This window comes from Vidua chalybeata, chromosome 1, assembly GCF_026979565.1.
Source record: "Vidua chalybeata isolate OUT-0048 chromosome 1, bVidCha1 merged haplotype, whole genome shotgun sequence".
NCBI classification, from domain to species: Eukaryota; Metazoa; Chordata; class Aves; order Passeriformes; family Viduidae; genus Vidua; species Vidua chalybeata.
In genome coordinates, this window is record NC_071530.1 from 129,295,882 (window position 1) to 129,317,376 (window position 21,495).

A 21,495-nucleotide genomic window follows, 5' to 3' on the forward strand; every position below is an offset into this window, starting at 1 on the left:
TTTCAGTAGCTAGAAAATTAAATATTTAAATAGATGTCTGTATTATATTTGCGTAGATGTTATATTGTAATCACATTTGCTTAACCTTACGTGATGAACAGTGTCCAAAAACTGCACTAAGCTTTCAAGCAGTTATGAACATTGTTTGCTCATTATTTTGCCAATATATTACCTCTCTAGCTATACACCTCTTGAATTTTTTAAGTACTCTAGCTGTAACTGTTATAATTGGGTTTATACATCCTAAAGTAACTGTAGTAATTAAGAAACTGTTTGCAGCAACAACCTGCTGAGATTTCATTTTGCTATCCACCCTGGATGGCAGAAGGGATGGTGAGGTGTACTTTTTTTCTTATTTTCATTTTTCTCAGGCATTCATCAGGTTCAGATGACTTTTGATTCCTTTACACATACAGAATGAACAGTCACAAATAAGGACCTGGCCCAGTATCTTATGTTCAATGCTGCTTTGCTTTTAAATAAAAGTGCCTTCATGATAAAACTAGTGGATATTTTATGTAGTTGATGTTTGCTATATTAGTTGACATGCTATACATAGTTCAAGTTTCACATGTTTAGCTACATGATTCAGCTACTGGTTCCTTCAAACATACAAGAAATTACACATTTTGAGTGTAATTTCTTATCCTGTTTGGAGTTAGAGGTTAGATGTGTTCATTTTTTAACAGTGCATGGTTGTCTGCCATGGTTGCTATCACACTGTTCACCTCCAGCTTTAGTATCTGCTAAAGAAAAAATGCAGAAGAATTTATACTTGTGACTGGGAAAACAATTTTAAGTTATAACAAAATCTTCATTCAGTTACAGAAAAAAAAAAAAAAAAACAGGAAGTGCATTTATTATATTGATGCTACTTTTGTCTACTGATGCAAAGTATGTAATGCATATCTGTTTTGAAATGTGGAAAAACAGCTTTTGCCAAAAATTAATGAGATGAAAACAAGTGAAAAGTTCACAATATAGGGTTGTTTTAAACCCACAAAATAATTTTACACCAGCATTACATACCATTGACATTGAATAAGTGCTGGCAAGGAGTAAATACCAATAAGCAAAACTTTAAGAAGTATCTATGTAATTAATTCTCATTTATTTCAGCAACTAAGGCACTTCAATAAATAGTCCTATCACATCAGGATTCTGGTGATCACCACTTTACCATTTCACACACACAATGAAGTAGTCCATCTCCAAAACAGATGGCTAACTTCAAAACAGATGGCTAACTTCATAACAATTTCAGGTTTTCATATAATATACATAGATACAAATAGCAAATATTTATGTACTAAACGTTGAGAAAGCAATTCTGAAAAAAAGGGAGTTTTGTTTAGATAAATTGCCCTCTAAAAGATTATGCAGTTCACAAGCATAAAATTCATTCTCCCTACATCACAAAAAACTTCAACTTCAGGAATCACAGAAAAACTTCCAGAAAAGTACAGTGTTAGGCAACTTTGTCCTGCATGCGTGATGTCTTAAATTTGCGTGTTGCACAGAAATTGTGAACTCAAAACTACAGATTAAAAGTTCCTGACTAAAATACTTCACAGCCAGAATAACAATTTAGGATGTTAGTAAAGAATTAAATATGACCTGAAGATCCTTCTGCAAAGAATTTTCTCATGGTACAAGTGCTTACTGTAAGACTGGCTTGCACTCATTTTCACTCATTCACTCCTATTCACTCATTTGTGTTTTTAATTACTAGCACCTAGATGATGCAGACTTGTATCCATTCTTGCCTAGATTATTTTGCCTCTCTGTTGAACACACTGGCACATTCCTTTGGGATTAAGAGTGCTGATCAGACTGTCCTGTTAGACCTTCCCTAAATGCCTCAAGCTGCTTTTGTAGGTGATCACTATTTCTAGTGTTTGACAACAGAAACTGTTTTTTTTACATCATAATTTTTGGACAATGATAGCAAAAGCAACTTCAGAGAAGGTGTAACTAAGGAAACTTCCTATGTTCTGTATCAGCAGCACAAACTGTAGCATTTCATTTGTTACTCCTTACTATATGGATGGTACTTAAAAAGGGAGCACAGGATTTCAAGCTGTATAATTATAGGCAGTCTCTGATTTGTCCTTTGTACTGGAAATACAGTGCCTCCAAACCACTAAACATCTGATGTTATAAAATCCTGTTATCAGGAAATGCTGTCATCACACCATGCACCTGAACCATCTATTCAGGCAGAATCAGAATACAATGCCCAGTCTGGAGAGGCAGAGGGAACAGAAGCAGATGGACATGCACAGACCCAAAACACCAACTAGATAACAGCTATAAGCTAAGAACCAGCTGTCCTATTAACCTTACTATTTAACTGATGTACTGGCATCCTTTCCCGAGTTCCCTATGCTTCAGTGCATCTGTACGTACTCTGAGATACAGCTCTTTATAGACAGTGAAAAAAAAATTTTTTTGGTCTATCAATCAAACATTTCAGATTACCCTAAGGTAGTCATAAACTCTAATCTGGCTTTAAATTAAATACAAATCAGCTACAGGGCAAACAAAAGACCATTCTGTAATGCCTTAATTATGACCTCTGCCATTACAAGCTTTATGATACTTTTTATATGTTCACTGGGTGGAGGGAAAGTTTACCATCTGAAAAACTAATGGTATCTTGTCAGCAATTACTCTTAACCTTTTCTGAAAACAGGTAGTATTTTCTCTAAAACATAATCAATCTCACACTTTACTGGCAAAGCAACCTACTAAAGTCTCTTACCTTCTCAGCCTCCAAGTTTGAAATCTCCTATTGTGTAGTAACTAGAAGCGCTTTAAAATCAACAGATTGTATAAATTGATTAACTGGAGAATTTAGTTGTATTCACATTTTCAACACAACTTAGTAGTAAAGATGCTAGCTTACAAAAATAGTCACAATGAAGTTTTCAACATGATGGTCAGGGAAGTTAATTTTGAGAATTCTCATGTCTTTATTTTTCCTGCAACATCTTCTGGCTCGACCTCTTTTAAAGTAGCTATTAAATAAAGCACAAAATTGCTGAGTTTTAATTCCTTTTAAGTTCAGAGGAGGATTCAAAATTTTATGATTCTGAAGGGAATTCCTACCAGAAAGCAAAAAGCAGCATGTGTTCAGAATTTAAAAACCTGGCCATTGTGTTTCTTTGCTCAGAGGAATCTACATATACAGACCTTGCATTATCATTCAGAAAGCTTTTTTCTTGTTAAAACACAGAATAAATAATATGCAGAAGAAATAAACCTACGCTAACCTTTTAAATATTACAGAACAAAACGTTCCATTCTTTTTGTTTTCTTGTACCAAACAGCTGGCATGGAAGTTCTGTAATCACAATGATGACTTTGCATAAAGTAATAAAGGTCTGACCACCAGTGAGGGGGGATCATTCACTAGAAAGGCTGCCTTGACAGCTCTGTCCTTTAAGCTATTCAAGATGCAATAGACAAGGCCTTGAGTAGCCCATTTGAGCCAAAACTTGTTCTGAGGAGGGAATTGAAATAGAGACCTCCCTACTTCATGAATTTAGAAATTCTGGTTATTGAACAAGGAAAGGTTAGAAGTTTTCACTGCCAAGTTGCAACTTTGTTGTCTCAGTTTGAGGGGACTGAGACTTTTCCTTTAGTACTGCAGATACTATCTGGCACGGGTGTAATGTCAATGAAAGTCCTTGCCCACACAATCAAAGTTTCCTACTAAGCCTTAATTTTGAAGACACAGCTTTTCCAAGCTTTTATTTCTTCCTAAAATTTAAATATGCTGATAACAAACCAATGCAAACAACACGTTCTAAATGTGATATGCTGATATAAGCATTTCTTTTATTACGTAAGAAAGTAACAGTTGTCAGCTTGGTTGCCCGTGACAGATGTTACTTAATACTAATCACAGATTGACCTGGAATGCATCCAGACATCATTAGCCAGTTAGTATTCATATTATGCAGCATGTGAAGATAAAACAAAACCACTGAAGTCAGAACTCTTGATTTGATTCCAATTTTCATTTTCTGCCTCAAGGTACTACAGTGAGAAAAAAACTGATCAACACAGCCTCTGCAATCTCTGTCAACTACCCATCCTTTGCTGTGTTGACAAACTACCAGTTCACTCTTTCCAGACGAAGCAGCCAGCATCATTCTCACCATGACCCAGATCTGCTGAGCATAATAATTGGGATCATTAACTATACAAGGTTTAAATATAAGACACACATTTAAATGGCAATTTCCTTTTTATTTTAAAAAAGTTGCAAAGCTAGCTAATGAGAACAGCAAGCTCTTAAACAAGAATGCCTGCAAACATATGAAACCGAATAAAACCTGAAAAGTTTACACAAAAAGAAACAAAAAAAAAATCAGTCATTTTAAAATTTTATTAAGCTAACCTCAGTAAGAAGTGTCATTTACTAATGCAGGTAGCACTGAAAATCTTCTATTTGAACCATTTGTATGGTCAGTCAACCAGCACTTACGTTTTTATTTGATGCAAAGACATAAGACTGGAATTAATCTAAAAAAAAAAAAAAAAAAAAAACCCAAAGCATTACAACTCCATCCTTTTATACCTTGAAGTATGGCATTCAATGTCATACAGGTATTTTAACCAAGAGCTAAACAACTGAACTGGGTATTATTTACAACCGTTGATGGAAACTGTCTGTTTTGCATCTTCCAGCAATTAAAAGTTAAAATAACTGACAATACTGTCATACCTAGAACGTGTTATTAGAGCATCTTTTCCTCCTTTACAGCAAACTCAACTTAACTTTCCGTGGACCAATGGGCCTATCATTCAGTTCATTAATAGCAGCCATAGCTTCCTCATAGTTTGTCATAGCAACAATGGCCTCACCGGAAGGTAATCCTTGTTCATTGTACTGCACAGAAACTGACTCTGGTATCACTCTATAGCCATAGAAAAAATCCAGAATCTCATTAGGAGTAGCTTTAAAAGGTAAATTTTTCAACAGAATAGGCACAACACGTTCAGAACCACCACTGAAATTTGGATCTGGCATAAATCTTCCTTCAGGAAAATTTCCCATTTTATTATTCCCAAACTCCATTCTGCCAAAAGGTTCACTGTCACCACCAAAATCCATGAGGGGTGCTGGACCCCTAAAATCCTTAGGAGGGCACATGAACTCCTCAGGGGGATGTCTAAATTCAGAATGATGCCTGAAGTTCCCAGGGGGACCAAAAGAATGCATGGGTGGCCCTTGTGGTGGCCCAGATGGTGAACCAACTGGACGGGAGAGGTCACCTCTGTCATACGGATGTAAATGACCATGCATTTCATTTGGTGCCGATAATGATGCAGCAACACCAAACTTGTGCATCTGATCTTGAGATATAAGTCGTATTAACACTTCTGTTCCCAAAAATGTTTGACGGTTTAAATTTTCAGCTTTCATGGCCTGTTCTTCAGATTTAAACTTCACTAGTGCTTCTCCCAGTCCAACTCCTTTTTCATCATAGAGCAAGTAAATATCATCTTCATCAATATCAAATCTTGCAAAGAACTTTTGCACTTCAATTTTTGACACATCAAATGGAAAATTCCTTACATAAACACAATTCTTAGGGCTGGAATGACCTTCCCGATAATTTTTTTCTGATATGGCCTGTCCAAGATGATCTCTGTCCAGTGATCTTTTCCTCTCACAAGAGTCAATTATTTTCAACATTGACTTTCTTGAAATTGGAAAAATGTACACAGGACGATTGAGAAGAACCTTTCTATGACATTCCAAAGCAGCCTGATACTCTCTCTCACTCCTTAACACCACAAAGGCATCTCTAGTCCTTTTCTGATGCTTATCTGTTAGAATCTTGATCTGTTTGCTGTGTATATCCAGTTCAGGAAAAAAATCTCTCAAATCTCTCTTTTCTACATGAAAAGATAGATTTCTTAAGTGTATGTAATATTCCTGGCTAGGAGATGAACGAGAATGTGTTCTTTGTCTCCTTGGTGATCTTGAACGAGAACGTTTCCTTGAATGCATGTAGCCAGAACTTCTTGGAGAATGGTCTTCACACAAAAAGTGATCCATTTCATCTGGCATGTCTATCCGCCCACCACATTCAATCCACCGTTCCTCTGTAGTTGGACTAATTTCTATAAACCTCTGACCCATGTATTGTCTATGACGTTTAAGTCCTTCTAAGGCATCACCAGGTGTAGCACATTTTATCAAGCAATCACCATTGTTTAAACCATTGCGGTGCTTTATCAGAATCACTCCATCCACACGTATCCCCGAAAGGAAAGCACGTACTTCAACTTCTGTTGCAGAGTAAGGTATACCACGTAGAAATAAGTAACGATCATCTGGGTTAAATGGGTGAGAATCCTTTCTTAACTGATAGTTTGACTTAGGTATACCCGTATCACCGTATCTTGTGCCGTTGGTATGGAAAGCAGCCTCCACACGATTTGGTGGCCCATAACTAGGTTTTCTTACTCCTTTTGGAGAAGCTGTAACTAAATGTGGTATGTCTCCAACACTTGATGTACTAGAACCATTAGTACCTGTTCTTCTAGAGCCAGACATAGTTTCTCGTCCCCCACGGTCAAATCGTTTCCGGCTCATTTCTATGGTACTCTGCATCTCTGCCTTGCTGCTGAGAAAGAGCTCTATGCGCGAGTCCTTGATAAACCCTCCCGAACAGCTCATGGCACGCCGTGCATCTTCATCTGTTGCAAATATAATAAAAGCCTCCCCAATCTCTCCTCCAATAATATGCACACCTCCATCAGGAATATTCAATCCCAAGAAGAAACGACGAATATCTGGAGGACCCGCAACAACAGGAAGCCCCTGTAAACGGATGACTACAGCCATGCTGAGCTCAACCCACAGCAAAAATCACCTGCAGACAAAAAGGTACACATGATAGCACGTCTTTAGTACTCAGCTATTACAGTATCTTATCACTTAAGAAGCTAGAGCCTTTTTAATGAATGCCCTTGTCTCATCAAGAGAGAAGGATCAAAAAACCCACAAGTTCACAAGAACAAGATTAAAACAATTCACTGAATGTTGATTAATCAGAACAATTAGCTACTCCACCGGCACTCGTGCACAAATCTATCAATATTCCCTACCCTAAGGGCAACAAAATCCACCTAAATCACTCCTCACCATCCACAATACCTAAAGAACACCTCAAGTCTTTCACGGCATAGTTACTGTGTGCCAGAGATCTCTGCCCACTCCTAAGGAACAAAAAAAAATCCGGTTTACTTTTGAACAGGACACTAATTGATAAAAGGAGAAAGGAAAAAGAATAACTACGTCACTGGAAAATGAAGTAACTCACAAACAGTGATGCCTTTACTGCTTTGACCAGTTGCTCTACCCAGTGATCAGTTCTGTTCAATAATGTATCTTTTCTCAGCATTCAAAAATGTTGTCTCTTTGGTGTAGTCAGAGTATTAACAGCAGTGGCCACAAGCATATCCTAGTTGCCAGCCACAAGTCTGTGAGGAAAAAAGGCTGTGTATGATCTTGTCACAAAACTCAGTGAGAAGTGTTAAGCTTTTGACAGCTTACCTGTTTCTGCTTTGGAGACCTGATAAATTCTGTAAAATCAACTTAACTGTGGAAAGAAAATGAAACATAATTAATGGCTGATACCTGTACTTTGCTTTACACACTGTGCTACACTGCTGCAGCTCATCCATAGCAGTGGCTAATACTAAAGCCAAGCATGTTATGAACCCATGTGAAGAACTCCTTCCATGTTCCAAGATGCCATGCACCGCATCTTTGTTTCCATTTTAGAAGCAAAAGAAATTCAAAATTTAAGTTGACTTCTGGAAATGATGTAAATACGATGAGATTACTTGGTCATCAGTTGTGCCACACTGAAGTGTTGCAATGAAACAGACTGACAGTGTATCGAGGGAACAGTTCTCAACTGAGTTCTTGAAAGGTGCTTAGGTCCATCTCAGGATTACACGACACATCCATTCTTCTGAAATCCACCTGGTTTCAAACTTCACAACAAGAGTATGCTACTCACCAGTCCAGCACTGCACTTTACATACACAGTGAAGCCCATCAAATGAGAGCAAAAATATCCAACATGGAGAAACTTCAGGAAGTACTTGAATTTACAAAGCCAACTTCAGTATTTTCCCTAAATCCTTACTCTACTGCCTTTCAAACATAAGAACAAGATATCCTGATTTTCAACATTTTCTAACATCACACAATAAATAGGACAATATTCTCAGAGCACAAGCCTCTGTAGCAAATGACTGCATCGCTTTAAAACAAACACAACAGCCCAGCACTCCAAGCATTTGAGAACACTCCTTCTACAAACCTTGCTCTATAAAGCACTAGATCCTGATGACGAGTTACTTATCAATAACCATTACTGTCACTCTACCTGAACACTGCAAAACAAGAGCAAAGCCCAAACTCTGTCACTAACAGACTCCATGTCACTTCTGGACCAGTACCCTGTGACCACAAGAAACTGAAAACAACTGCCCATTTAGAAACTTCACTAAAGACCATCTGTTCTCTGTACTTTTGTGGTGAGTCGACCCCAGTCAGCAGCCAAGCACCTACACAGCTGATTGTTCACTCCTCGTCCCCATCAGCAGGATGGGAAAGAACAAAGTCGACAAAACTTGTGGGTCAAGATAAAGACAGCTTCATCAGTGGAAAGAAAAACACCAAACAAAGGAAATCACTCACCACCTCCCACAGGCTGACTGATGTCCAGCCTTCCTCCAAATAACAACTGCCTTGGGAGCCAAGAAAAAGTCCTCCCAAAGAAACCAAAATCATTAAAATCCTTTTTCCTCCATCTCAGTTTTTGTTGCCCAGCATGATGTTACATGTCACAGACTGTCCCTCTGGTGAGTTTGGGTCAGCTGTCCCAGCCACGTTCCCTCCCAGCTTCTCACCTACTCTGAGCACACTCACTGCAGGAACAGAGTAGGGAAAATCGATAAAGCCTTGATACTGTGCAAGTGCTGTTCAGCCACAGCCAAAACACCGATGTGTTGTCAACATTCTTTTAGCCACAAATCCAAACTGAACTGTATGGGCTGCTGTGAAGAACGTTAACTCCATCCCAGCCAGACCCAGAACACTTTACAACGTGTCTTCTCAACAGATGCAATGACAGTGCCAAAAAAGCATGGAGAGAATTCAAGGGCAGAATTTTCATACAGCACCTTCATGTCTTGAAAAAGCAAATCCGCTGCCCTGCTACTTCATGATGTATTTAATCTGTAGTACTTCTGGATTCACAACTCCGCTTTCTTATCCCAATTTTTAAACATCATTTATAACAGCTCTCCTCCATAATTCTTCGGTGATAAACACCAAGTTCTCCACGATGGACCAGGGATACAATACACAACCTTCAGTGGTGAAAACCAGACACAGTGGTCCCAGATCATAATGGGATCGCTAAGAAGTCCATAAACAAATACAAATTCAAATAATAGCTCTTACTGACTGTATAGTAAAGCATCAGACACGGATAGAAAGCACAGACAAGCCATCCAAATTTAAAGTGCATAATCAAAAAGAGTTGACTTGTCATGAAAAGTAAGAGCAATTAATTAACTGAACAAGGACTTCAGAGAACAAGGATTTGGAGAATAAATAAACAACTTCATGCCACAGCTTAAAAACACAGAAGTGTACAGTTTTATGAAATTTTATATGTGAGAAAAATTGGCTAGAAAACAGTACAATACCTATTCTTCCACAGTCTCAGGAAATTCCAAACACTAAAGCCATTAAAATAATCCACAACTTGTAAACACGGTAGGAAACTAAATCTGCACTAGACTGGGATTTTTATCATAACACTGAAAGATTACACAGACTGTAAGCTAGAAAGAACACTCACAGAAACATCCCGTCTACGAAACTGGACCAATATAGAATAAACAGCGGAACAGGGGAACGTTTCTTGTTTTGTAGTTCAAAATAAGCCTTAATAGAGGAAGCAGTCTGCTGCGAATAGCAGTTTTCACAGTGCTGAAGGAAAACATGAGTGACCTCTGCAGCTGGGCCCGCTACACGGTCGAATGTAGCACGGAACCGCTTCCGAGCAAGTCGCCCCGCCGACACCAGCGCCGCTGGAGAGACCCGCGCGGGCGGCAGGGCCGGGAACGGCCGGGGGGGGACGGGGCGAGGGGAGCCACACGCGCTGCGCCCCACCAGAGCCGCCGGTGCTCCGCCCCCACGAAGAAGCCCGTCTGCTTCCCGACACCGGGACAGGGCTGAGGGAAGCAAGGCGAACGGGGAATTGGGGTGGGAAGCCCTGGGACACGAGAAGGCCGGGGCACCCGGAGCGGCCGCGCACCCGTCCCGCGAGGGTCGGGTAACCGAGAACCGGCAAACTCTGCGGCGCCCTCGGCCACACGCCGCACCCCGGGGAGGCGTGCTCTGTCCCTCACGCCATCCATCCACGCACCCACCGGACACGCCGCTCGGACGAGCCCCGCAGCTCCCGGGCCGGCTCCGCCAAGATGGCGCCGCCTCCACTGCCCCCCCCAACGCTGAGGGGAAGCTGCGCTGCGCGAGCGCGGACCTGCGCGCGCACCCTCTGGGCGGGCCGACTCCGCCCCCTCCGCTGCAGCGCGCGTGCGCAGACCGCGCGCCCCATAGGCGCGCGGGCGCGAGCCGCGCCGTAGGCAGTGCGCATGCGCCCTCTGGCCCGGAGGCGGGTGTGCGGTCCCCTCTAAGCCGGTGTGAGGGAGCTGTGCAGTAACAGATCGATATGATTGTAGATATGCACAGGGATAGACCTGTACGGCGATAGATCCCTGTTTGGAGATCGGTCACACGGTGACCGAGCGTCGCTGCCGCGCTGTGCTCAGGCTCGTTCCCGTCGGTGCCGGCGCGTGCCGAGCCTCAGGCACCGCTCACCGCTCTGTGGATACCGTGACACGACTTCTAACGCAGCCCGGGGCTGGCTCATGCCTGGGCTGGGAGAGGAAGGGAAGGCAGGGATGGAGGAATGGAGGAGAAGGGGGAAAGGTTCAAGATCAAGTAAAGGGAAGGGCAGAGGCAGAGTACTTTGGCTGTGCAAGCGAGGTATATTTATCCTAATGTTTATCCTACCTGCCTTCCCTGACTTTACGTTCTCCCTTGTCTTTTTATGCATATCCACTACTTGTCTGCTCCATTTTACGTAGGAAAAGAACCCCTGTACTATTTATGGTAGATTCACCTAGCAATGTTGCCGACTTCAGGAGGTCTTTTAACACAGATAGTCATGTTTGGAAAAAAGACATTGTTTATTCTGTGCAACGTTCAAGGTGGAGGTTTCCATATCAAGCACACCGGTAAAAAGTTACGTCTTTACACAGTCAAATTTACATGAACATGAGCCTGGAGACAGGTAATTTGATTTGAAAACATAAACTTAACCTTTTAACAGTTGTTGAGCCAACAAAATAAATCCAGTGAGAAATAAAACATGCTAATGTCGAAAATCATAAGTTAGGCAACTAGCACGCAGGAGAGGGACAATGAGAAATAACTAAAATCCAGGACATGGTGTCTTGCAAAGTTTTGGTAACATCTGAGGGAATGAGACAAAAGAGGCAGAAACATGCGCAGAAAGCATGAAGAACTTTACCGTGCGGGTGCACTGGAACAGGCTGCTCAGAGAGGTTGTGGCGTCTCCCTCACTGGAGATATTCAAGAACTCTCTGGTCACAGTGGTGCTGCCGTGTGCTCTGGGATGATCCTGCTTGAGCAGGGAGGTTGGACCAAGTGACCCACTGTGGCCCCTTCCAACCGGACTCATTCTGTGCTTCTGTGGGATGTGAACAAGACTGTGACAAAGGTGTAAAAGGTAAAGGGGAGTAACACTGGCTGAGTATCCATTGCTCTTGGCATTTTGTGTTTTCACCTTGTTACCACTTCCCTCTCTGGGGAGAAATTACAAACACGAGTTCTATTTGAATGATACACTGTGCATCAGTTCTAGAAACGAGGTACCGGAAAATGCAAACCGGGCCTCGGTGTCCTCTCCTTTCTCGCTCCCGGTCTCGCACAAGACGAACAAAACTCTCCGCCGCCCAAACACACAAACTCAAGCTAGTACCCTCCCTCGCCCCGCCCTGCGGACGCTTCGCTTGTTGAGGCGGCGGGCCCCCGGCGCTCGCCGTACCGCGCGGCTCTGGCCAATCGGCGCGCGCGGGCGGGGCGCGGTGGCCATGGCGACGCGGGGCCGCGGGGCCGCCGCCGCCGCGCTGCTCATGGCGGTGTCGGCGGCGCTGCCCCCCGCCCGCGGCTTCTCCGTCCCGCTCCAGCGCCCCGCCGACTGTGGCGCCGACCACTACTTCGACAGCTCCCGCCTGGCCTGCGTGCCCTGCGGGGCCCACCAGCGGCAGAGCGCCGGCGGTGAGCGATGGGGGAAGCGAGGCTCGGGCGGCTCCGCGCTGAATCCGCCCCCAGCAGCGGGAGGTGCTCACTCGGGGCTCAGGCTGTGGCGGTAAAACATTCGCCCTCCAGGAAAGCCGCGAAAGGACCAGGATCCAGTAAAGACCTGAGAGGCCCCAGCACAGCCGTGATGTATCAGAGATACACCTCAGAAAAATGACTTTCAGCCTTTTTCTAATAACCTTTTTTCCTCTCAAGCATTGTATTGTATTTGCATTTTCATCTGCAAAATTCTACAGGACCCCGAATTTATGTTCTCGAACACTTCTGTAACGTGAAACTCCTTGTTAGACTTGAATGTCTGAGATACCAAGTGTCTGAGATCCTCAGGCTGTGCCTGTGCTAGTCCAAGTTCCACACGGGAACTTGGAGCAGACACAGCACAGCCTGACAGTGCTAAATGGAAAATACAGATAGTTGGCTGCTTTCTTTAGGGCATAAGGAGGTATTAAGGGGTCCATCTTTCATAAAATACACCGTCCAACAAGAGTGGGAGTTCCCTGTTGTGTGTACAAATTTGAGACTAAGACCCAGCAGCATCTCCCTCCAGAGCTGGTGGTTCGGTTGGAAGCAGTGATGTGGAGGGCTGTGTTCACAGCTGCTGCGTGAAAGCTGCTCACCTTCTCCACCACCACCATGAATCCCACAGTTCACTTACTGGAAAAAAATACACTATTTGTTTTCAGATCCTGTGATAACATGGCTGTCTAGATCCATAACTCCTTTTTAGGCTGAATCTTCCTTTAAATAAAGGGCTTCAAGGAGAGGAAAATTCCAAGGGGAGCTCAAGGGTTAATTTTTACCTGCAGATCTAACGGGAGCAGTGTAGGTAGGTGCTGCTCAGTGCTCTTTGCATCTTGACTGAATTCCACTTCTGATTGCCCATACACTCCTTGGCTAGCTCATCAGTCTGGATTCTGCTTTCAGGTGACATGCCTAAAAATCTAGGTATTGTCACTGTGAGTGTCACAACTCAAACTTTTCATTGATCTGATCCAGTTGGGCTTTTTCTTCTTTAGAATTAAGTAGAAGTGTTTGATCACTTTGACAAATGTTTCTCTACAGCTGGTCTCATTAGAATGTACTTTAAAGTTATAAAACTTTCCACAGAATTTGACATTATTTTTGCCTGCACAGTTCAGTAAGCTTCAACGATTAAAAAAGGTTTATTAGTACATATAATTAATTTTGGTTTCTGGTATGTGTTTAAAAATACGGAGAGAAATTCATTACACTGAGACAGGAAAAGTTTCTAAAAAAAAAAAACGTTGTTTAGCACTAGCAGATGGGCATTATACTGTGCCATGAAAATCATGTTTAATTTCATACAAAATGTTAAGTATGTTTAGTTCACTCACTGAAAACCATTCAATATAAACCCTGATCCCCATGCACAATTTTAAAAGTCTTGGGTTTAAAACAGCTTTTCATACAACAGTTATATTTTGAAAAACTTTTTCATAGGAACACATTTTGTTTCTAGGACTGACTTCAAATTGAAAAAATAAAACCTGCATACAAACATATAATGCTGGTGGTGTAGAGAGGAAAGGCTGTGGCAAGATTTAGATGGAGAGATTATATCTATTACAGACCAGATGGTAAAATTTGGTTTAATTAAAAAAAACCCACAAAATACAAGCTCTGGGTCCCTGTTCCACCCTGGTAGATCAGAGGCCTTGTAACATTCTCCTAAAACATCTGTGTGCAAACTGTAACATCAGCATTTTTTAAAAAGCAAGATGATTTTCATTCACATCTTACTCAAGTGTTTTATGTGTCTATCTAATAATCCATCTTGATCTCTTTAGAACAATAGTAGTTGTTCTTAGTATTCTGTTACAACCAGTCGGTTCTATGTAGACTAAAAGTGCATTTTTTTTTTTCTTCAGGTAGTTCCTGTGAATGTGAGCCAGGATACAGGCTGGTTTCTAGTAATGGTGGGTTCTCTGTTACTTGTGAAAAATGCCCCGAAAATATGGTAAGTATTGAATGTTTCATGTTTGATAGAATACAAATGGTAACCATTTTATCCTGACTGCAAGTTATTTTTCATTAATTTAAAATATTTTTGCATAATAGTCTTTGATTGGGAATTTTTAAGACCATGCTAATATGTAGTATTTTTTTTCAATTTGGAGTTGTCCATTTCTATTATTTTGTAGGCTTATTTTCATTACAAATTTGACCCCACAAACAGAATAAGAATTTTTTTAAGTGTTTAAGTTTTTTCCACTGCTTTTCTTCTCTGCTTTGTTGTTGTCCAGAGAGCACAACTCTATACTGTGTTAAAGATGCTTTTCAGCTCATAGGTATCTTAACTGATTATTTATCTAAATACCATTGTAATATTTAGGCTGTATCTTCATAATACACAATATTTCATCTTCTTACTTTGAAATGAGCTGCTCCTACTATGTTATTTTAATTATAATTACAGTTTGATCAGTTCTTCTGACATTCCTTGACAAATTAAGTTATAATTTTGTGTCATAATCTCAGCATTGATCCAGAGACAACAGGCTAAACTAGATTCTTCCCACTATAGTAAGCAAATAAATGTATTTTTCCATCAAATCAACTTTTGAGGGTGAAGCCTTCCTGAATACTTTTTTCTCTTCAATAGCTATAGAAGAACTCTCAGGAGAAGAGCTTACTTGTCTGAGTTAGGTGTTCAGTGGCTAATGGGCTATGTAGGTAACCTCCCTTTTCTTTCCATCTTCTTGCTGTGTTAGACAAAGACTTCAGCACATATCCTTTTGTGTTGTGATCTTTTGCTGTTTTTTCCTCTTCCCAATGAGGCATGGTGGCATTTGCCTTTGATCTGCTGCCAAGGCTTTTGCAAAGATAAAATGATCATAGTGGAGAAGGGAGTAACATCAGTAGCACTTGAGGATGAGCAGTTGTCTTCATTTTCCTCAGTGTTTTTTATCTGTAATGCAGATACTTCATGGTATAAAATCAGTATGGATGTGAACTGTCTGGGTAGGTACAAAACTCCAAACAATTATATAAGCTGTTTCACTTAGAACTCTTCCATTTCCATTACTTCTGTATATTTATATGCAATTGCAGTATGCAATTTATATGCAAAATGTCTATGTATGCATTATTATGTTTATTCAATGTATCTCTTTTTAAACATTCTACTTTTAATTTTCCCTGAAGGATGTAAGCTAACAGGTTCGGAAGAGCTTAACTTTTTTTTGTGTGTCTGCTAGAAATTGCTTCTGCCAGATTGTTTAGCCTTTTTTTATCTTTAAAAGCTTTATGAATGTTTTATCTGAATACATTTTCTAGTAACTAAAGGCTGGATAAGGCATTCTTCACAGATATTGGGTGAACTTCATATGTTTTTTTAAAATTCTAATAGTTTTCTATTTTATTTTAGAGTGGAGTTACTCAAGATGGATGGAATTGTATTACTTGCCCCAAAGGCCTGACTTCAAAAGGAAATTGTAAATGCCCCAATAATGAAATACTAGGTAAAAAATGTATGCCAATTATGAGATGATAGCAGTTGTTTTAGATACTTGAGTTTACTAAGATATACTCTTCTGTTCAATAAGAAAGAAAATTTTACATGTTTTCATATCTAATGTAAAAATTCAACATTGCTCTTGATCTCAATTGTCGTGAAAGACAACAGATAAATCTGTACCACTGCTCATTGCAATAAAAACTATTAGGCAAACATTCCATAAATGAATACTGCTGTATCACTTCCTTCAAGGTCTTTGGCAATGGATGGAGTCATTAAAGTTGGAATAAAAACAATGTCAATATAGACTATAAAAACATTACAGTGTTTTGAAGTATAAAGAGCAGAAAGGGAATTATACCTACATGAGTAGGTGGAAGAGAACAGGCTGAGCAAATCAAGCAAATGGCTGTGCATTAGTGTCAGTGGATTTCATGCCTCCCTGAGACACTTGTACCTGTGACTTTTTGAGATGTGCTTCCCTATACCCATGCTTCTTACTTGATGCTCTCTAGTAGTTGCAGATGATTTTCAGTAGACAGAAAAATAATGTTAAATTTAGTGTTTGTGTTAAATGGATTTTTTCATATTTTGCATAGTAGAAACATAAGAGCAAAGTAGAGTTTTCATCAGTGGTGTAAAACATAAAAACTCTTGGAACCTCTAATTTTCCTTATTTTCAAAGACATGAGGCCTTTGTTTGAATCTTATTCAGAATAAATAACAGGAACATTTCTCATTTAAAACTAAACTGCATGTGCACAGCTATAAACAGTGTACACATACATGAATGTGCATTTGTAGTGGATATTATTTGCATGTTGTGCTCTTGATTTTTTCAAAATAAACTCTGAATTTATTTTAGATTTGCACAGATGCTGAATTTTTTCACATTTATCTTGAACTGTGTGACACTTTGCATCAGGCAGTTTTAGCACAGTTGCTTTTCTTTTCTGCTTAGTGGAAAGAAGCGTTGATGGCGTTTTGCTTAGTGAAGCATTGTGCGTACGTTGTAATGGAAGTGAGCAGTCCTTCTCTGCCTCAGATGCATCAGGAAGCAGGTGGGTGCTCTTTGCCTTTTGTGATGATAAATTTGAACATGTCATGCTATTTTAAATGGAATATTCCTGAGGAACAGACTGTATCTTTGGGATGACAGTTTTCAAGGCAGGCAATTGTAAATCCTCAACCCTGTATCAAACCCATCATGTTTTGTGCTCACTGAAGTCCTTATATAGACAGCAGCTTGTTTTTTTTGTCTTGCTTTAGTGTGACTAAAAAGCAGGCTTTGGATTGGAGACAGAAGAGAATTCCTATTCTGATAAACTATTATTTGATTTATTTTCTACTTCACTGATAGTAGAAACAAATCAGTAATAACTTTTGAATTTCAGTTCAAACTAGTGAAGTTCCTGATGCTGTTCCCTGGCAAGCTATGTAATCAACTTTCTCTGAGGACTAAATATCATACTTAACTATATTTTAAGTGCATTCTTCATCTTTGTGATCTATAGGTGTGTAAGATGTCAAAAGACATTCATCCAAGTAAGCAAGTCTTGTGACTGCAACAGCCCAAACATTCTAGTAAGTAGAAAAATGGTTATTGTATTGAAGTTCAGAAAAAGAAGAGTTATTTTGACAAGTGCATTAATATCTTATTAATATTTTTTTATTCTTTTATTTCTTTCAGACTGGGGGGTTGTGTTTCTTGGCTCGTGAAGGCTTACCCCCAAAGGGAGTTGCAGCTGTTCGTTTTGCACAGCTAGTAAGTGTATTTATTCTAAAACACTTTCAAGCTTTCTCATTGTTTACTCTCAGTAAGTATTTCAAATCCCAATTTTTTTGTCTGATCCCAGTGATTGTAAGGTCATTTGCATCAAGATAGAGTGCAGGTATGGACATCAAGTAAGCATTGTTATAATGGAGTAAGCTTTTAAAAATTCATGCTGTTTTGGAAACTGAAAAAGGGCAGTCGTTTACATGACTTTAGTATCAAAACAAGTAGAATGCAACCTTTTGTATTAATTGTGTGCATTTAAAGCACACTCTTGTATCACAAAAACATGCTGAAGAATCCATGAGTGCTTCTGGGCTTTTTTACTACATAAAATTTGTATTTGTGTAAAACATTTTAAAAAAATATAAGGCTTGAGTTTACTGCTTGATCTTAGAGCTTGTAGAAGAAGATGGGCGCCTATAAAGTTTGAGATTGTGTATGAAATTGCTGAAATCCTTGAATTGGCTAATGAATGAAAGTATGTTCTATTGAGAAGATTGAAGGGGATTGCATTGTTTTAGCTAGTGAACTTTCATGAATTGTGAAATCTGCTCAAAGTTATTAGGACCATTTTCCTAGTAGTTTTGAATTCAGGAAATGCTGTGTGGCTAAGAAATGTATTTTGCTCCTAAATGAACTGATGTTATAAGCTGCCACTTAAAAGAAAGTGAAAAGCAGTCTTCAGTTTTTCTGATATGAAACATTCATTTGCTCCCTGAAAATTCTGTCTTCCGAGTAATATTTTTTTGAAAATATGACTTTTCAGTTTCTTACAGTATATATGAATGCAGTGTGTAGTTCAAATGTGAGTAGTTATAAAAAAGGGGTTGTGAAGTAATTAATTTGGCAAATTTAGTCCTGAGTTAGATTTTCCATCAAGTCAACATCTTACTCTTGAAATTGTTACTACTTCCGTTGTGTAGTAAAGAAACTTCTGCATCACAGAATACATATTCAAATCTTAAATATTTCAGCTCTTGTCCTGTATACTTTGTCTAATTTAGTGAAGTGAAAGAAATTATTGCTTTATGGTTGTGTTTTGAACTGATATTGTTAGACTGAGATATTTACAAAGGACAGAAAGCTCTTAGAAAAAAAATAAGTAGCATCTTCTAGTTGACATAATTTTCCAGATTGTTACATTATGAATGAGTTGTTGTGAGCAAAGACAATGAAAAAGTTCCTTATTTACAGGGTATAACACTGGCATCAGCATGGTTTCTGAAAAACCTTCAGTCCTCAGCCTTTGCCTGTTGGGTGAGTTTCATTAATATTTGCAGTTTGCTTTTTTAAACAGAATGGTACTCTATAAAAGCATGTCACTTTTATATTTGGAAGTTACCTTGCTTATTTTTAAATAATTTTATTTTGAGCTAAGAATAGAAAAGAAATAACTATATATACAGAATGCTTAGAAATACTGAGGGCTAGTCAATGTTAATGCAAGTCTATAGCATTGGAATTTTCACAAGATGAATAGTGTTAAAGAAAAAAATCCTTCAATATTCAGTAGTATGTGACTTACTGTCCATATATTTGAATATAGATGAGAATATCCAGTAAGGGATCACTCAGAAAATTAACTTCTTACATATCCAGTATTTACTGGCACCTGTTCTTTACCTCTTAGTTGATTTTCAATTATTCATAACCATGAAACCACCTTTTTTAGCTTTGCTTTGCTTTCTGTATGCAAGTGTTATTTACCATTATGTTGCTCTGGGTGACAGTAACCTTGGGTGAAAGAGTGGCTACAGCAACAGAGTCACGGACACTTGTGAAGGACATGTGCCTCTGCCTCTCTTTTACCAGCTCTGTTATCACACATTCTCATTTTCCTTCTGTATTGTTCTCCTGAAGATCAGATTTTAACTTCTCAGGTTCTACTTTTTGTCCCTCTCTGTCACAACTCAAAGGATTACCTGGTCTAAAGTCTCTAACGATCACAATAAGGATTTGCAGGATTCCATAATACACGAGCACATGGAGTCTTTATTTCCTACATTTTTTTATTAGACATTACTGCAAGTTATTACTGGTAAAGTAAGTATAGTTAGGATTGGTAAAGCAAGTGTATATGTGTACTGCAGTTGGTAGCAGCAGTCAATAGTAGCAGCAGGCATACATTTCAATATTACAAGTTGCTACAAAATGGTCACTAGGAAAGCAGCAAAGGCACTTACGATGAATTACCCATATTTGTGTGTATTATTCCAAATAGTACCAGTACAGTACTCAAGAAACCACTCCCAGGAGTGAGGCCTCAAAACTGATGACAGATGAAGTTTCACCTCAAAGATTATCAACATTGCAGAATCTGGAGGCAGTTAGGCATCCCTAGTCTGCTAACTTGCCTAGGAGAGCTCATAGAAAAGTTTGTGTAGGGGACCTCCTCTGTGTGTAGAGATTGAGAGAGAGAGATGAGAGGCAGGGACAGATTCACTCTCCATTTTGGGTAAAAAGTAATTTTTATATCAGAGACAAATAAGGTGGTGTAGGGCAGCACCACCTGAAGCAGCCAATAGATTACAACATTTTATATCTCAGGCCAGTCTTTGTTTTTTTCAGATTGTATTTCTACTTTTTCATGTACAACCATCAATAGCAGTTGCCTATTCCTACTCTTTTGGAATGTTTTCCCTCTTCTAAACCCTCACTCTCGTCTAGACTCTTTTCATCATCCCAGATGGTAGGTTACTGTTACAATTCCTTGGGTTTGTGCTTATTGATGGTATCTCAGCGAGCTCTGAAGTTCAGGTACTCAGCTGCAACGATGTTTCAGACTCCCAGGCCATGTTCCCAGGTTGGCAGGTGGTGTTTTATCAGTCAGTATTTCAGCAGACTTTTGTTCAGAATTTTCCCAGATCACCTTTGCAGCTGTTCCTATCACCATCTCATACACACAGCTTTGAGATGTATTCTCCCACTGGTCCCATTCTTTATCACTGACAACAGTTTATCCTGTTTGTCTGCCTCAGCCTGCTCAGCCATTCAGAGGTGCTGCCAGCCTGTGATGAGCAGCTGCTGGTCTGATGCACACAAATGGGGGTAAGGAGGTGGCAAGTTAATACCAGTGCAATGACCCCTGCACACAGATACCAGGTGTCACCTCTGCTTACCGCTTGGCACTGGTGTGTTTACCAAAATTGAACAAGGTACATGAAACTGAAGAGAAAATACTACATGCATCTATAGTTGTCAGTTTTAGGTCTTTGAAGGAGTAATCTTTGCCATACAGTCTAAGCGGTATTATATATTTTGATTCTTACTTTGTTTTCTAAGTGCAGATTTTGACATTTCTGTCACTTTTTACCATCTAGCAGATGCAACTAAAATAAGCTGAAAAAGTGAGAGTATTGATTTCATGCTGCCATCTGCAGATCTATAAAAATATGGTACCTGAATATGTGGAAGAAAATAGTAGGTGTTGACAAAATGAAATTACTTTCAAGTGAACACAAAGGTTTAGGAATGGCTTCTTAAAAATAACATTAATTTTATGACTACCTCACGAAAGGGAGGGAAATTAAATACTTCTTTTCTGCTTTCTTGTGTTTCTCCACTGCAGTTGTACTCTAATCTAACAGCATGCCAAGCTCTTGGAAATATGTGTGTGATGAATATGAACTCATTGAGTACTTCAAGTACTGATGCCTGTGGTTTGTTTCAGTATATTTTTGTCAGTACAGCAAGGGTAGGCATCATTCATTCAATACCCTACTGGTAAGTTGCCTTTTCCATAACTTTTGGTCTTTAATAGCTTTGTATGGAAATTGTTAT

The 21,495-nt window shown here is 39.7% G+C and overlaps 3 protein-coding genes across 10 annotated transcripts in view; 2 read left to right on the forward strand and 1 right to left on the reverse strand.

The window, feature by feature from the left end:
* Positions 1-4,724, forward strand: part of CIBAR1 (CBY1 interacting BAR domain containing 1) — a 24,556-nt gene extending 19,832 nt beyond the window's left edge. Inside the window, exon 9 of one of the 2 annotated variants that reach the window (XM_053937230.1) lies at positions 4,042-4,724. In XM_053937230.1, coding sequence (XP_053793205.1) covers positions 4,042-4,053 — 12 coding nt within the window. In that variant the 3' untranslated portion in view covers positions 4,054-4,724. Of the gene's footprint in view, positions 1-371; positions 506-4,041 lie in introns of those variants that run through there. The other variant, XM_053936484.1, reaches the window with a different exon arrangement.
* On the reverse strand, positions 4,383-10,586 carry RBM12B (RNA binding motif protein 12B). Of its 7 annotated transcripts, none has more exons than XM_053961209.1 (3): positions 10,483-10,586; positions 7,580-7,625; positions 4,383-6,896 (listed from the first exon to the last, which is right to left on the reverse strand). In XM_053961209.1, exon 3 carries the CDS (start codon positions 6,866-6,868, stop codon positions 4,769-4,771), a length of 2,100 nt encoding a protein of 699 aa, XP_053817184.1. In that variant the 5' UTR covers positions 6,869-6,896; positions 7,580-7,625; positions 10,483-10,586; the 3' UTR covers positions 4,383-4,768. The 7 variants fall into 7 exon arrangements, with proteins under 7 accessions (XP_053817184.1, XP_053790504.1, XP_053809161.1 ...); XM_053934529.1 differs by lacking the exon at positions 10,483-10,586 and adding an exon at positions 9,909-10,448; XM_053953186.1 differs by lacking the exon at positions 10,483-10,586 and adding an exon at positions 9,909-10,448 and having other exon boundaries at positions 7,580-9,411.
* Positions 10,587-12,231: 1,645 nt separating this feature from the next.
* TMEM67 (transmembrane protein 67) overlaps positions 12,232-21,495 on the forward strand; it is a 30,822-nt gene continuing 21,558 nt past the window's right edge. The window contains exons 1-8 of the mRNA XM_053944768.1: positions 12,232-12,418; positions 14,350-14,438; positions 15,849-15,942; positions 16,900-16,999; positions 17,453-17,522; positions 17,629-17,703; positions 18,910-18,972; positions 21,284-21,438. Coding sequence (XP_053800743.1) covers positions 12,232-12,418; positions 14,350-14,438; positions 15,849-15,942; positions 16,900-16,999; positions 17,453-17,522; positions 17,629-17,703; positions 18,910-18,972; positions 21,284-21,438 — 833 coding nt within the window. The remainder of the gene's footprint in view (positions 12,419-14,349; positions 14,439-15,848; positions 15,943-16,899; positions 17,000-17,452; positions 17,523-17,628; positions 17,704-18,909; positions 18,973-21,283; positions 21,439-21,495) is intronic.

Coding starts and splice junctions, on each gene's coding strand:
- RBM12B (XM_053961209.1), bottom strand. CDS start 6,868: ATGGCTGTAGTCATCCGTTTACAGGGGCTTCCTGTTGTTGCGGGTCCT.